Source organism: Danio rerio, chromosome 2 (assembly GCF_049306965.1).
Source record: "Danio rerio strain Tuebingen ecotype United States chromosome 2, GRCz12tu, whole genome shotgun sequence".
In the NCBI taxonomy this organism is placed as follows: Eukaryota; Metazoa; Chordata; class Actinopteri; order Cypriniformes; family Danionidae; genus Danio; species Danio rerio.
In genome coordinates this window covers 10,917,369-10,931,702 of record NC_133177.1, presented here as the reverse complement: position 1 = coordinate 10,931,702, position 14,334 = coordinate 10,917,369, and the positions used below count along the sequence as shown (strand labels likewise).

The window sequence follows — 14,334 nt, the reverse complement described above, 5'->3', positions numbered from 1 at the left end:
CTTTATATATTAGACAAAACCAGACAACTAAAGTTTAGATTTTCTGTTAAGGCCAGTTTTACTTTTCTGTATTTTTGTGAGCATTTGGACAGTGGTCAGGACATTGGGGGATAGATGGTAATGTGAAGCTGTGTGTGTTTTACAGGCAGTTGAGTTCAGAGATGAGTAAGTGTCGAGTGGAGCTTTCAGACATGGAGCTGGAGCTGCTGCGGTTGAGGAGAGACAGCAACACCAAAGCCTCACAGCTCGTGCAGATGGAGGAGACGCTCAAGGAGACCAAAGGACTGCTAGATAAAAAGAGTGAAATAGGTACGCAGCAGTTGTATTCAGTGAGATTGTAAAGAATTATGTTTTACTTGCAGACCAGCAAATGTCCAAAGCATTAACAAAGCCTGGGGTTTGCAGACATCACTATAAGAAATCCTCATTTAGAGTTTGCTGATATGAACCTGTTTGTTTAGTTTATTTTTTTTATTTTATTTTACAACTTAAGCAAACTAAAAACTAAGCCACAATTACATTTGTTTTATCTATTTTATTTTATTTTATTTAAATTTCTTTTACAATTTAAGCAAACTAAAAAACTACACCACAATTACATTTGTTTGATTTTATTTTTATTGTTATTTATTGATTTATTTTTAATTTTATTATATTTTATTTATTTTTATTTTACAACTTAAAACAAAAAACTAAGCCACAATTACATTTGTTTTATTTTATTTTATTTATTTTATTTTATTTTATTTTATTTTATTTTATTTTATTTTATTTTATTTTATTTTATTTTACAACTTAAGCAAACTAAAAATTAAGCCACAATTACATTTGTTTAATTTTTTTTGTTCTGTTATTTTTTTTGTTTGATTTTATTTCGTTTTGTTTTGTTTTACAAAATAAAAACTAAGTCACAATTACTTTTATTTTATTTTTAAATTTAATTTAATTTTTTAGTTATTTAATTATTTTATTTTATTTTATTTAGTTTTACAATTTCAGCAAACTAAAACCTAAGCCACAACAACATTTTTGTTTTGTTTTGTTTTGTTTTGCTTCGTTTCATTTTGGTGTTTTTTATTTTGCAGTACCAGTGTGATCCTCAGAGAAAACAAATAATTCGTTTGACCCCCTTAAGATTAAGTTAAGAGCACATTCATGAGTCAACTGTTATGTTTTGTGTTTATTGTTCCTTTTAAGAGTTCATCCAAACCAAACCATATTTATATATACATAATTCTAGTTTAATAATATTTATACTTTTTCTTGCTTGTGTTTCTCAGTTATAGACCTTGAGGAGAAGCTCCACCGCAGTGAGATGGACAGGAGAAACTCTCTGCAGCGAGCCCAGCTACTAGAGGGACAGTTAAAGGAGGTGCGTGGAGAGCTGGCAGACACCCTGGACCACCTGCAGGAGCTAAGCGATGTTCTGCAGCACACCCAACTGACATCAGATCAGCGGCAAGCGGCTATCGATAAACTGGCAGCAGAGCTCAGGTGAGCCGCTCTGACTACTGGGATATCACAGCAATCTGTTCATCACTGGATACGTCTGCAGTTTCACAAGGACAGAGTAAAACGTGCACCTCCTGTACACATTTGCTTCTAAAGTAGATTGTAACAGATCTCATAAGGCCTCCAAGCACAATTAATTGTGTTGCCGATTACATCCTGTTCTGGGCGATCATGGGAGTTCCCTTTCATTATTTTAACCCAGTTTCTAAAACTTCACACATATTTTTAAATGTATAATTTGCACTTTGAATATAAAAATACAAACCACTTTATGCTGCTCTAATATATTAATGGTTTAAACCTTTGAAATTTATTTGTAAATAAGAGCATCTTTATCATATACATTTATTGCTTTTATGTGTTTTTGTGTGATAAATATAAGTTGCTGGTTTAGATTGAAATGTTCTAACTTTTGTTTTATAATTGCATTTTTATTAAATATTTGTATAATGAATGTTTATTGAATCTGTCCCTGAAACATACAGGATTTTGATATTTGAGAAAATAATGATATACATTGCAAAGTTGGGGAAAACTGAGATTTTGGAAATAATTTATGATTAGTGTTTTTTCTTAAACTGGTCAGTAATTGACAGTTAAGATGTTTATCATTTATTAGCCCCTTTCACACAGTGATACCGGTAAATATCCGGAAAATTTCCGGAACGAAAATTGAGTCTGGTTCTCTCAAGGTTTTTTTTCTTCACTCCCATCAGGTGAAGTTTTTTTTCCCTCTCCGCTGTCGCCACTGCCTCGCATGGTTCAGGATTGGTAGAGCTACGCATCGATGAATTTGCTCTTCAGTGTTTGAACTCTCAGTAATGATTAAATCACACTGAACTGAGCTAAACTGAACTGAACTGAACTTAAATACTAAAACCTGAACCACACTGTTCCAGTTACTGAACCACACTGTTCCAGTTACTATGACCATTTATGTGAAGCTGCTTTGACACAATCTACATTGTAAAAGCGCTATACAAATAAAGCTGAATTGAATTGAATTGAACGACTTTACCGGTATATTCAAAAAAGCGCTGTTCACACAGGCGAGGACGTTACGGAATTTTTCCGGAAAAGAGCGTTCACACATCCATTCCAAAATACCGGTATTCTGACATCATTCACCACAAATGAGCTTTAAACGGCTGCGCTTGTATTTGTAAACATTTGACTAAATTACAAACTCTGTGGATGATCAATATTGTGAACAACTTTCGCAGGATCACTTTCGCATGTCGAGATGTTCATAATATGTGCGTGTGCTGGCGCTCATAGGCGCACGCAAAGCTTGAAGGTAAACAAACAACGGCTTATCATAAGCATCTCATCGATGATTATTTACACAGTTGGCATAAAGAAGAACATAGAAACGTGATCTGACTAACTTCTAGCAGCTAAATGTGTCTGGAAAAATATTCAAAGGCTTTTATTCGCATAAACCGCGCGGATGTAAATGCGTCTGACTGTTGTGATTGGCTAAAGCAGACGTTTCACGTCAGCACGTTCTAGACGTGCACGCGCTTATTACGGCAACCTTCCATCTGCATTCACACAGCGCAGCATTCCGGCAAATTGCCGGTAATGTTACAACTTCTCTTTGCGGAAAATAGCCAGAACGAATTTACCGGTATTTTCAAAAAGGACCTGTTCACACATACAACCTTTCCGGAAAATTGCCGGCAATTTTCCGGAAAGGTCTGTATGTGTGAAAGGGGCTAATGTTAAGTTATACAAAAAAAAAAGCTATTCAGAGACACATTGGAAGGATTTTTATAGCATCATAGCACACTGAAGACTTTAGTAATGATGCAGAAAATTCAACTTTGGTTCACAGGAATAAATTATATATTTAAAATACAACACAATTATTTAAAACAGCATTGGATGACACTTTATTTTAGATTACAACTCATGGCATTAACTACTGGCTTAATCAGGGTGTCCGAAGGGTCTTAAAAAGTCTTAAAAAGTCTTAAATCTCAAAAACTAAATTTTAGGCTTTAAAAAGTCTTAAATTTGCTGAAACATTGTGCTGTAGGTCTTAAATCTTTTTTAAAGAGGTCTTAGTTTTCCTTTGCTCATAGCTGCCCAATCTGGCCATCACTAGCATTCTACCTCAATAAAGCTGCTAACTTTTTATTTAAAAATTTTATTTTTAACTCTATTTGCCATCATTTTTAAAATAATTTTCCTTACGATAACATGTTTAATAGTTCTCCATGTACTGTATTCACTGCTGAGGACACTGACCTGGACAGATATTAGTGCATACATTAGATTTATTATAGTTTTTATTTTATTTTAAAGAAAGTTTATGTTGAAAACAAGTTTATGTTGTAAAAATATGTTGCTAAGAAATAACTAAATTATGTAGCATTTTCTATTATTAAATAATTAGGATTGCTGTACTATGAAATGTATTAAATTATACTCTTTTTAATAGGTCACATTAAAAAAGAAATCCATTTGGGCAATTAGAAAAACTCCTTAGCGTTTAGCTCTGTATGAGTCTAAAATTTCATTCATAAAAGTCTTAACATTGTCTTAAAAAGTCTTAAATTTAACATTTGCAGAAACCCTGTTAATACTTGTCTGTTAATAACATATAAACCGTTCATTAGTACATTATAGTCATCATTAGTAGTCACTAATACTACCCAAAACCTAAACCCAACTTCTCCCTTACTATTAATAAACAGCTTATTATTAGTTTATTAAGCTTGTAGTGTTAATTAATGGTTTGTTAATTATGTAATTTGTGACCTAAACTAAAGTGTTACCAATGAATAACATCTTCACTGTCAGCTACATTTCTGCTTTTCTTATTACAGGCAAATATGCATCAGTTAACGTAAGGGAAGAAACCTCAAACTCTTGTTCTGTTATTCAGAATAATATGATGATGAAGCACTGATTAAGTTTTTTCATTCATTGATGGTGGAAAAAAAGCACAATCACAACTTCACCATACCTCCAACACACTGTTAACCCCTACAGAAGAAGATACACACTGTGTCACCATGAATATTGAAGAGACAGTTCACCTACAAATAAACGTTTATTCGCTGTTAAATCGCACCCAAGTTGTATCAAACCTTCACGAGTTTCTGTTGAACACAAAAGAAGATATTTTGAGCTGTGTTGTAAACCTGTAACCATTGTCATTCACAGTATGAAAACAAACACTAGGGAAGTCAGTGGTTACTGGTTTTTAGCATTCAAAATATCTTCTTTTGTGTTCAACAGAAAAAATAAACTCGGGTTTATGACAAGTAAAGGATGATAACAAAATGATTCTTTTTTTTGCTGGACCATCCCTTTAAAGCCGGGCCACAGTTTCCCAATCTGTTCCTTTGAATCTATACCACCACAACAATCTAATTGTGTTTCATTAATAAACCTTTATAAGTAATAAGCACAGAAAATAACACACATCACGCCTCTCTTCTGATATATGTGTGTGCACTGCAAAAAAATGCTTTTCTTGCTTAGATTTTTTGTCTTATTTCTAGTCTAAATATCTAACATTTCTTATATCAAGAAGCATTTTCTAGACAAGCAAAACAAATTGTCTTGTTTGGAGAAATAATATGCCACTATTAAGTGAGTTTTTCTGTAAAACAAGTAAAATAATCTGCCAATGGGGTAAGCAAATTAATCTTGTTTTTTCTTTTGACGTAAGATTAATTTGCTTACCCCATTGGCAGATTATTTTACTTGTTTTACGGAAAAACTCACTTAATAGTGGCATATTATTTCTTAAAACAAGACAATTTGTTTTGCTTGTCTAGAAAATGCTTCTTGATTTAGGAATTGTTAGATATTTCGACTAGAAACAAGACAAAAAATCCAAGTAAGAAAAGCATTTTTTGCAGAGTGGGTGTTATAGTATGTTCTCACACCAGCCAAATGCTTTTCTTTGTTAGATTTTTTTGTCTTGTTTCCAGTCCAAATATCTACAAATTCTTAAATCAAAAAGCATTTTCTAGACAAGCAAAACATATGGTCTTGTTTTAAGAAATAATAGGCCAAAACGAAGTGAGTTTTTCCTTAAATCAAGCAAAATAATCTTGTTTTTCAATTTGTGATAAGATTATTTTGCTTGATTTAAGGAAAAACTCACTTCATTTTGGCATATTATTTCTTAAAACAAGACCATATGTTTTGCTTGTCTAGAAAATGCTTCTTGATTAAAGAACTTTTAGATATTTGGACTAGAAACAAAACAAAAAATCTAAGTAGGAAAAGCATTTTTTTGCAGTGCAGTCACCTTCTCATTACATTAGAAGTGGTTTGTGGGGTCTGGAGTGGCTGGTTTACTCACAGGGCTCCAAAATACATGCCAGAACAAATTCAAATCCACATGTACAGTATGTGTTTCAGATCTGTACATTGCCGCCAGTTAAAAAGGAAGCAAGTAATATCTAAATTAGGTCGTAAATTATTGACTGTTTAATTGAGTCAAACAACCTCCCCTTCAGCCGCTAGTAGAATCATGTCAGCCAGAACTTGTATGTTTTAGTATAGGAATTGAGTTTTTTATAGGCAAATCTTATTTAAAGGGATAGTTCACCCAAAAATGACTTTGTCATGATTTGCTCAGCTTTAAAATAATGGTTTGAGTTTTTTTCTTTTCTGTTAAACACAAGGGTAGTTTTAAGATACTATTTTAACTATTTACTATTTTTAATTTTTTTCCCAACATTTAAAATAAATATTTCTTTGGTTTTTAACAGAACAGAAGAAACTCAAACTGGTAGTAAATGATGACCGAATGTTATTTCTGTTCATTTTATCCTAGAAAAATGATGCGCAGTACATATGACTGCTTTGTAAAAACATTGCAAAATAAATAAACACTTTCTTCATCATGGTTTGTTTTTCCAGAGAGAGTCAGAGGGAGCTGGAGGAGAGGAACCATGAGGTGCTGGATCTGGACACTGCTCTGAAGGAGAGACAGGGGGAGCTGCAGCAGAGAGCACAGCTGGTACCACACACACACGCACACACACACACACGCACACACACACACACACACACGCACGCACACACATACACACACACACTTTAGCACTTATACCATTAGCTCTGTGTCTCCACTATACTAAAGTCAATGTTCTCTCTTGAGCTGGGGCAGCTGGATGTGGCCATTAAAGATCACAAGCTGGAGATGGAGAAGAAGGTGGAGTTTTTACAGGAAGCTCTGGAGAAGGGCCAGAACGAGTTAAGGGAGAAAGACCAGCAGGTGAGTTGGTAAGAGTGATGGATGATGGGTCGTTTAACGGACAAATGGGCTGATGAGGAGTGCTTTCTGCACAGATGCAGTTCCTGACAGAACGCCTGGAGATACTGAAGTCACAACTGCAGGCCAAGGAGGACATGGACAAGGTACATCATCATAACAGTGTGTCTAAAGCAGGGTTGTTCAAACTTGGTCTTGGAGAGATGCTGTCATGCAGAGTTTAGCAGCTGAACCAGCTCTTTCTTGGCATAAAAACTAGGGGTGTTAGAGCAAGATGAACTAAACTCTGCAGGTCCAAGACCCAATTTGGGCAACTCTGGTCTAAAGAATAACTACTAGGATAGGTCATGCTAACAACTTACTAAAATATGTTAGCAACTTGATAAAAAATTTAGGTTTTGCGGAAATTGCCAACACGCGTTGCATAAGGGCGCTGTACACACTACACAGGATACACTGGCAAGATTGCTGAATTCCACGGGACCAGTTTTATTTGTTTTGTTATTTGCGTGTTGTTCCTTTTTAAAATGACTTTTATTTGTAAAATCTCTCAAGTTAATATTGGCTATCTGGTAACATAATCTCCCTCAGAGATATTGGAGTTCAATAACGTGGTGCGCAGTATGACTATTGACCAACACCTCCCTGTAAGTTTACACACTGCAGACTACAGCTGTGGTGTGTTATGAATTGCATGTTTCAAATGACAGCAAGACATGCTACATTTAGTTGTACAATAGTTGTACATTTTATTGTATAATATACATTATACAGTTGAAGTCAGAATTATTAGCCCCCCTAAATTATTAGACTGCTTGTTTATTTTTTCCCCAATTTCTGTTTAATGGAGAGAAGATTTTTTCAACACATTTCTAAACATAATAGTTTTAATAACTCATCTCTAATAACTGATTAATTTTGTTTTGCCATGATGACTGTAAATAATATTTTACTAGATATTTTTCAAGACACTTCTATACATCTTAAAGTGACATTTAAAGGCTTAACTAGGTTAATTAGGTTAACTAGGCAGTTTAGGGCAACTAGGCAAGTTATTTTATAACGATGGTTTGTTCTGTTGATTATCGAGAAAAAATATAGCTTAAAGGGGCTAATAATTTTGTCCCTAAAATGGTGTTTAAAAAATTTAAAACTGCTTTTATTCTAGCTGAAATGTAACAAATAAGACTTTTTTAAGGAAGAAAAAATATTATCAGACATACTCTGAAAATTTCCTTGCTCTGTTAAACATTATTTGGAAAATACTTTAAAAAGAAGAAAAAAATTCGAAGGGGGCTAATAATTCTGACTTCAACTGTAACCCAGTACACAGTAACAGAATATTTTTTGAATGGCTTGCCTATTGGCACTGTATACAGCCGTTTAAGCTTAAATAGGCTAAGCATATTTTTGTTAATATTAAAACACATTAATGCAAACTTCCCACCCTTTGATTTTTTTTCGTTTCCGTATATTTTTTATCAAACGAAAAATGCAATGAATTGTTTATTTTGGTTTTCATTTTATTAGAATTAATATAATTATTAGCGACACAACTTCTATATAACATTGGCTGATTGCGTTTTACAGATATCCTACAAATAGACTTTTTTTTGGCTCAAAGACATTTATGCCTGTTAATTTCAGTGCTGTATTTTGACAGGGCTTCAGCTATTCTACCTGTCAGCTGGTAGCAGCCTCAGTTTTGCGACTTGACTTGTGTGGCGTCTGTACATGTATGTCTGGATGACAGTGAGAGAGATGAGATCAGACCTCAGATTCGATGTGTGGCCACACGTTGCAGTTACTTTACTGCAATTTTTTAATATTGGCTCATCTAAATTAAGTTTTCATTCGATTAAAAGCCGAAATATTGCCAGACAGACAAAGCAACTATCGGTTTTTGAAGCGGCTTCAGTGATAAAATACACACACACACACACACACACACACACACACACACACACACAGGATACACTATTGTCGGCCTATTCATTATTGATATTTTTTTCATTAAATGCATAAAAATCAAGTGCAAAAAAGAACAGCTAAACTTTGGACAAAGTGATCTCTGCGGTTGCCGTGATGGTTGCTTGTTTCTCTGTAGTTATTAATGGCATGGCATTGCTAAATCACTTGTTTTAATGAAAAATAAGATTTTTTATTAATAAACATTGTGAGATGATGGTCACGTGATGTTTAAAATGAGAGTATGTGTTGTGTATTTATGGCTATTGATCTTATCTACCTGCGACCCACCCATAGTTAAACAGCAAGTAGGTGAGTTGAAGGTGCGTGTATAAATTAGTTGTGTTTCCTCCAGATGCTGCCACCTTTGTCAGGCAAAGTTTGCAGATTTCCTAATTAACATTTTCAGGTTCTATTTTTGCATTTGGTTTGAACCAAAAGTATTGCCAAACAGGCACTTTTGCACTTTTGCATTGCGTTTTTGACACTAAATCGTCCACCATTCTCTTTCTGTAAATTTGACTCCTCTCGTTCTCCTCACGTGATAATTAAATATAACGCATTGTAGCTATGTTTAGATTTTAATTATAGTGCATGCTCTCGTCTTAAGTAAATTATTTATTTAATAAAAAAAAAATACTTCAAAAAAACAAACAAACATGGGACGGTGTCACAGTGGAAAAGTGATGTCACCGGTGTGTGTCTTAAATACAGTAACACTGTCAACACCGTCTATCGTGGCAAGCCTAATTAGAATATGCTATTAACTTGTTATGCAGGTTCGTAATTTTAAATTTATGTTGCCAACACATCCTAACATTGCTAAAATATATTCTAGCAACTTGATAAACATGTCCGTAATCTTAAAACAATGTTTCCAAAACATCATAACAATGTGTTAAAAAAACATGCTAGCAACTTGTTTAGCATGTCCATAACATTAAATTTAAGCGTGCTTTCACACGTGTAGATCGGTTGTTTTGTTCTGAAACAGAGATTAAAACTGTTACGATGTTGCTTGTTGTTTTTGGTGAGGTTCGCTTTCGCACGGCAAAGTTACTAAGCATGTCCGTAATCTAAAAATGATGTTTCAAAAACATTATAACAATGTGTTAAAACATGCTAGCAAAAAGTGCAAACATGCTAGCAACTTGTTAAGCATGTCCATAACATTAAATTTAAGCGTGCTTTCAAACCTGTAGATCGGTTGTTTTGTTCTGAAACAGGGATTAAACCTGTTACTATGTTGCTTGTTGTTTTTGGTGAGGTTCGCTTTCGCACAGCAAAGTTACTAAGCAGACAAAAATTGTTAAAACAAGTCAAGTGCAAGTAAATTCTCCTTAAATTGTAATTGAGTTCTACAGTATATTTTCCAAGATTTCACACCGCTGACATACGTTGTTATTTTAATTTGTGACAATGAGCAATAAGACATTATAAGCAAAAATGTATGCTTTAATTGTGGTGACACTCACAGACATAGTCACCAATTACATAAATATAAGGTAAGACTTACATTCAATTTCAATTGAATCGATCAGTCTATTGCTCGTCATTTTAATACCATTTATTTAGTTATTTTAAAATTAGAGAAAGACATGTAAAAACTTTATTTTCATTCACGTTTTCATTATTATTTGTTAGCTTAAAAACATTGGCTAGAATTATGTGCGTTTCCCCCACATCTTAAAGACATGCACTATAGGTGAATAGGGTAAGCTATATTGGCCATAGTGTATGTGTGTGAATGAGAGTTTTCTATGGGTGTTTCCCAGTGTTGGGTTGCAACTGGAAGGGCATCCGCTGCGTAAAACATATGCTGGGTAAGTTGACGATTCGTTCCGCTGTGGCGACCCCAGATTAATAAAGGGACTAAGCCAAAAAAATTGATCGGTTGAGTTATAGAGAGAATTGAAAGATGAACCGAGACTGCAGCCAGATCATGAAGAAGATGAATATTGATCTTTCCTTCAAGGTGTGAGTGCAGAAATGAACAAAACAGTAGACATAATACACAGTGTTTTAAAGTAATAAATGACCAATACTAGAATTACTGTAAATGAGTAGTTTTAAAAATATACTTTTACTTTCCCCTGAGTACGTTTTTAGGGCTGTATCAGTACTTTTACTCCACCTTCAACCTGCGTCACCACTTTATTTTTTCCTGGCTATGGGGATGAGTAATCAGTAATCAGTCCTGCGATTCCTGCCCATTCAAATTGCGCATAGAAAGTAAATGGCATCATACTGAACCAAGACATGCAGCAAACTGTTTGGAAGCATTAAAAGTGCCCAAGAAGATACTTTTCACGCAATAACCCAGAGACTGTTTAAACTGAATGTCACTGATAAGAAGATGATGGATGTTTACAGTATGTTAGCCAAAATGGCCTTAAACAATAACTAAATGCACTACAGAATGTTAGGTTTAAACACACACATGCACAAATTACATGTGAATGCATCACCCTTTCCCAGCATAACATTCACTACTCACTCTACATTTTTGGGCAAGTAATGGTACTTTTACTTAAGTATGATTTTTCAGTACTACTTCCTGCTCTGCTAATACAAAATATTATAAGAGTAAAGTATGAAAAAAATATCAGATGGTAATTTTGGTCAGATGTTCTAATGGATTAACAGCACTTGTTAATAGCTATGTTGACAGCATGCTTTCACTTTTGTATTTGGCATGAAACGCACACTTACCGGTAGGAATGACATCCTAACCTACTCATAATTCTATCTTGATGTAGCCATATAAATGGCTATTACATAACCACAACACACTGTGATATAGCCTGGTTTGCTGGATTGTATTGCTCCACTTTGGAATTCCTTTCAACCCAGCCGAGGCAGCCTCATTCAGGCACTCTTGCATTTCTCAGAAATCTCCGATTTCGGGTTTCTTATATGCCCAACGGAACTAAGCTAAGGAGGATATCGTGCCTCGTTCTGAAACAAACGTCTTGGTGTGAAAGCACCCTAAGTTGCCAAAACATCCAAACAATGTGTTAAAACATGCTAGTAAATTCTCCAACCGGTGGGACTAGATTATTTTTACCCGCCCTAGAATAGGTCATTCCAGGATGGCACACGCATTTTAGAGTTTAGAGTAGATCCTCCCAAATGTTCTCTTTGTAAAAGCATGTTCTATTTATTTGGGTTGGCTTAATTCCTGTGTGAAACATTTTATCCAGTGCAATTTTAATACTATTCATCCAAAAATAATGGATATAGTTAAAGTTTTCAGCAAGGTGACACAATGGCGCAGTAGGTAGTGCTGTGTGCAAGAAGGTTGCTGGTTAAAGCCTCGGCTGGGTCAGTTGGCGTTTCTGTGTGGAGTTTGCATTTTCTCATGTTTCCCCCACAGTCTAAAGAGATGCGGAACAGGTGAATAGTGTAAGCTAAATTGTCCGTAGTGTAAGAGTGTGAATGAGTCTGTATGGATGTTTCCCTGAGATGAGTTGCATCTGGAAGGGCATCCGCTGCATAAAACATATGCTGGATAAGTTGGCGGTTCATTCCGCTGTGGCGACCCCACATTAATAAAGGGACTAAGCCGAAAAGAAAACGAATGAATGACTTTTCAGCAAAAATAAACTGTAAAGCTGTAATTTATGGTGGCATGGTGGCTCAGTGGTTAGGACTGTCCCCTCACAGCGAGAAGGTTGCTGGTTCGAGTCCAGCTGGGCCAGTTGGCATTTCTGTGTGGCGTTTGCTTGTTCTACACGTGTTCGCACGGGTTTACTCTGGGTGCTTTGTTTTCCCCAACAGTCCAAAGACATGCGCTATAGATGAATTGGATTATCTAAATTGGCTGTAATGTATGTGTGTGTGTGTGTGTGTGTGTGTGTGTGTGTGTGTGTGCATGCCAGAGTGTATGTGTATTTTCCAGTAATGGGTTGTGGCTAGAAGCGCAACCGTTGCGTAAAACATATGATGGGGTAGTTATTGGTTCATTCCGCTGTGGCGATCCCTGATAAATAATGGACTAAGCTGAAGGTAAATGAATTGATTGGTAATTAAATTTATATCTGCAGTTTACTTTTTAAAATTTAAATTGGCTATGCATTAAACACAAGCAAACAAACAAATTAAAGCATGCTAGCAATGTGTGCAAACTAACATATTAGCAATTTACTAGAATGTTAACAACTTGATAAGCATATCCGTAATGTTAAAGTCATGTTGCCAAAACCTCAAAACAAAGTGTTAAATCATGTTAGCATCATGTGCAAACATTCTAGCAAACATTCTATTTTTCCCGCTTTAAAATAGGTCACTCCAGGATGGCACTTAAGTTTTTAATATTTAGAGAAGATCCTCCCAGATGTTCTTTTTGTAAAAGTATTTTAACTGTCTAGCACAGGGGTGTCCAAACTCGGTCCTGGAGAGTTTAGCTCCAACCCTAATCAAACACACCTGAACCAGCTAATCAAGCTCTTACTATAGATATACCAGAAACTTCCTGGCAGGTGTGTTGAAGCAAGTTGGAGACAAAAGCTGTTTCTCAATTCCAAGAACGCAGAGAACGGACTTGTGTTCTTCTGGAGACCGGTCTTGCCAGGTGTCCTCAAAAGAACGAACTCAGGAGACCGCAAGGGCAGAGAACGCGTCCTTTGAGAATTGAGATGCTGCGTTCTTCCTGATGGTCACGTGACCTTCACGTCTTTTGAATGGTAAATTATTTAAACATTACAGCCTTCATACAACGATTTATTGTTTTTCCCCTTTTCAAAATATATACTTTGCATAAATAATTGAATAAAGCAGATTTTAATACGAATTTCAGCAAACAAACACCCTTAATGTGTTTATTCCTTTATTAAAATGTTCATGGTAATGTTTACTTTCACCGTTTCATTTAGGGAAACTCCTGATGTTAATAAGTAATATCTCTTAACTTTAATAATAAATCTGAATAAAATGCAGCACTTCCCTCCTCCAGTCGCAATGACTTCTGGCTTCCAGAGCGAGTTCGGTGCTCAAGTCTGCATCAGTGCGTCCTCGATATCAAGAACACATCCGGGAAGTTTCACGCGTCCTTTGTACTTACGGTCTTAAGTATTGGAACTGAACTTAGGCAGCTGATGATGACGTTGCACGAGAACACGAGGACGCAAGATCGCTGAAGAACGCATATTGAGAAACAGCCAATCTCTCCAGGATACCAGCCCTCCATGACCGAGTTTGGACACCCCTGGTCTAGCATGTTCTATTCAATTGGGTTGACTTAAATTCTGTGAGAAACGTTTTATTTAGTTCATTCCTTTAAAGCATTTTTAACACTGTACATCAAAAAAGTTTTAGAATTTTATTAGCAAAAATAAATTGTGAAACCTTAAAACAGTTTATATCTGCAGTATACTTTTCCCTCCATGAAAATAGCCATAGAAGTTAGCGAAGTTCTAAACACAAACAAACAAATTAAAATATGCTAGCAACATGTGAAAACAAACATGATGGCAGCTTACTAAATCATGTTTGCAACTTGATAAGCATGTTCGTAATGTTTAATTTTTGTTGTCAAAACAACATAATGTGTTAAAACATGCTTGCAACGTGCAAACATGCTAGCAAATTACTTAATTATGCTAGCAACT

At 35.3% G+C, this 14,334-nt stretch overlaps 1 protein-coding gene across 4 annotated transcripts in view; it reads left to right on the top strand.

Moving 5' to 3' along the window:
- Nucleotides 1–14,334, top strand: part of ccdc18 (coiled-coil domain containing 18) — a 96,348-nt gene that overhangs the window by 56,337 nt on the left and 25,677 nt on the right. For all 4 annotated transcript variants that reach the window (NM_001365136.1, XM_073919498.1, XM_068224595.2 and 1 more), the window contains exons 19-23: nucleotides 146–309; nucleotides 1,281–1,494; nucleotides 6,403–6,502; nucleotides 6,644–6,760; nucleotides 6,835–6,903. In NM_001365136.1, coding sequence (NP_001352065.1) covers nucleotides 146–309; nucleotides 1,281–1,494; nucleotides 6,403–6,502; nucleotides 6,644–6,760; nucleotides 6,835–6,903 — 664 coding nt within the window. The remainder of the gene's footprint in view (nucleotides 1–145; nucleotides 310–1,280; nucleotides 1,495–6,402; nucleotides 6,503–6,643; nucleotides 6,761–6,834; nucleotides 6,904–14,334) is intronic.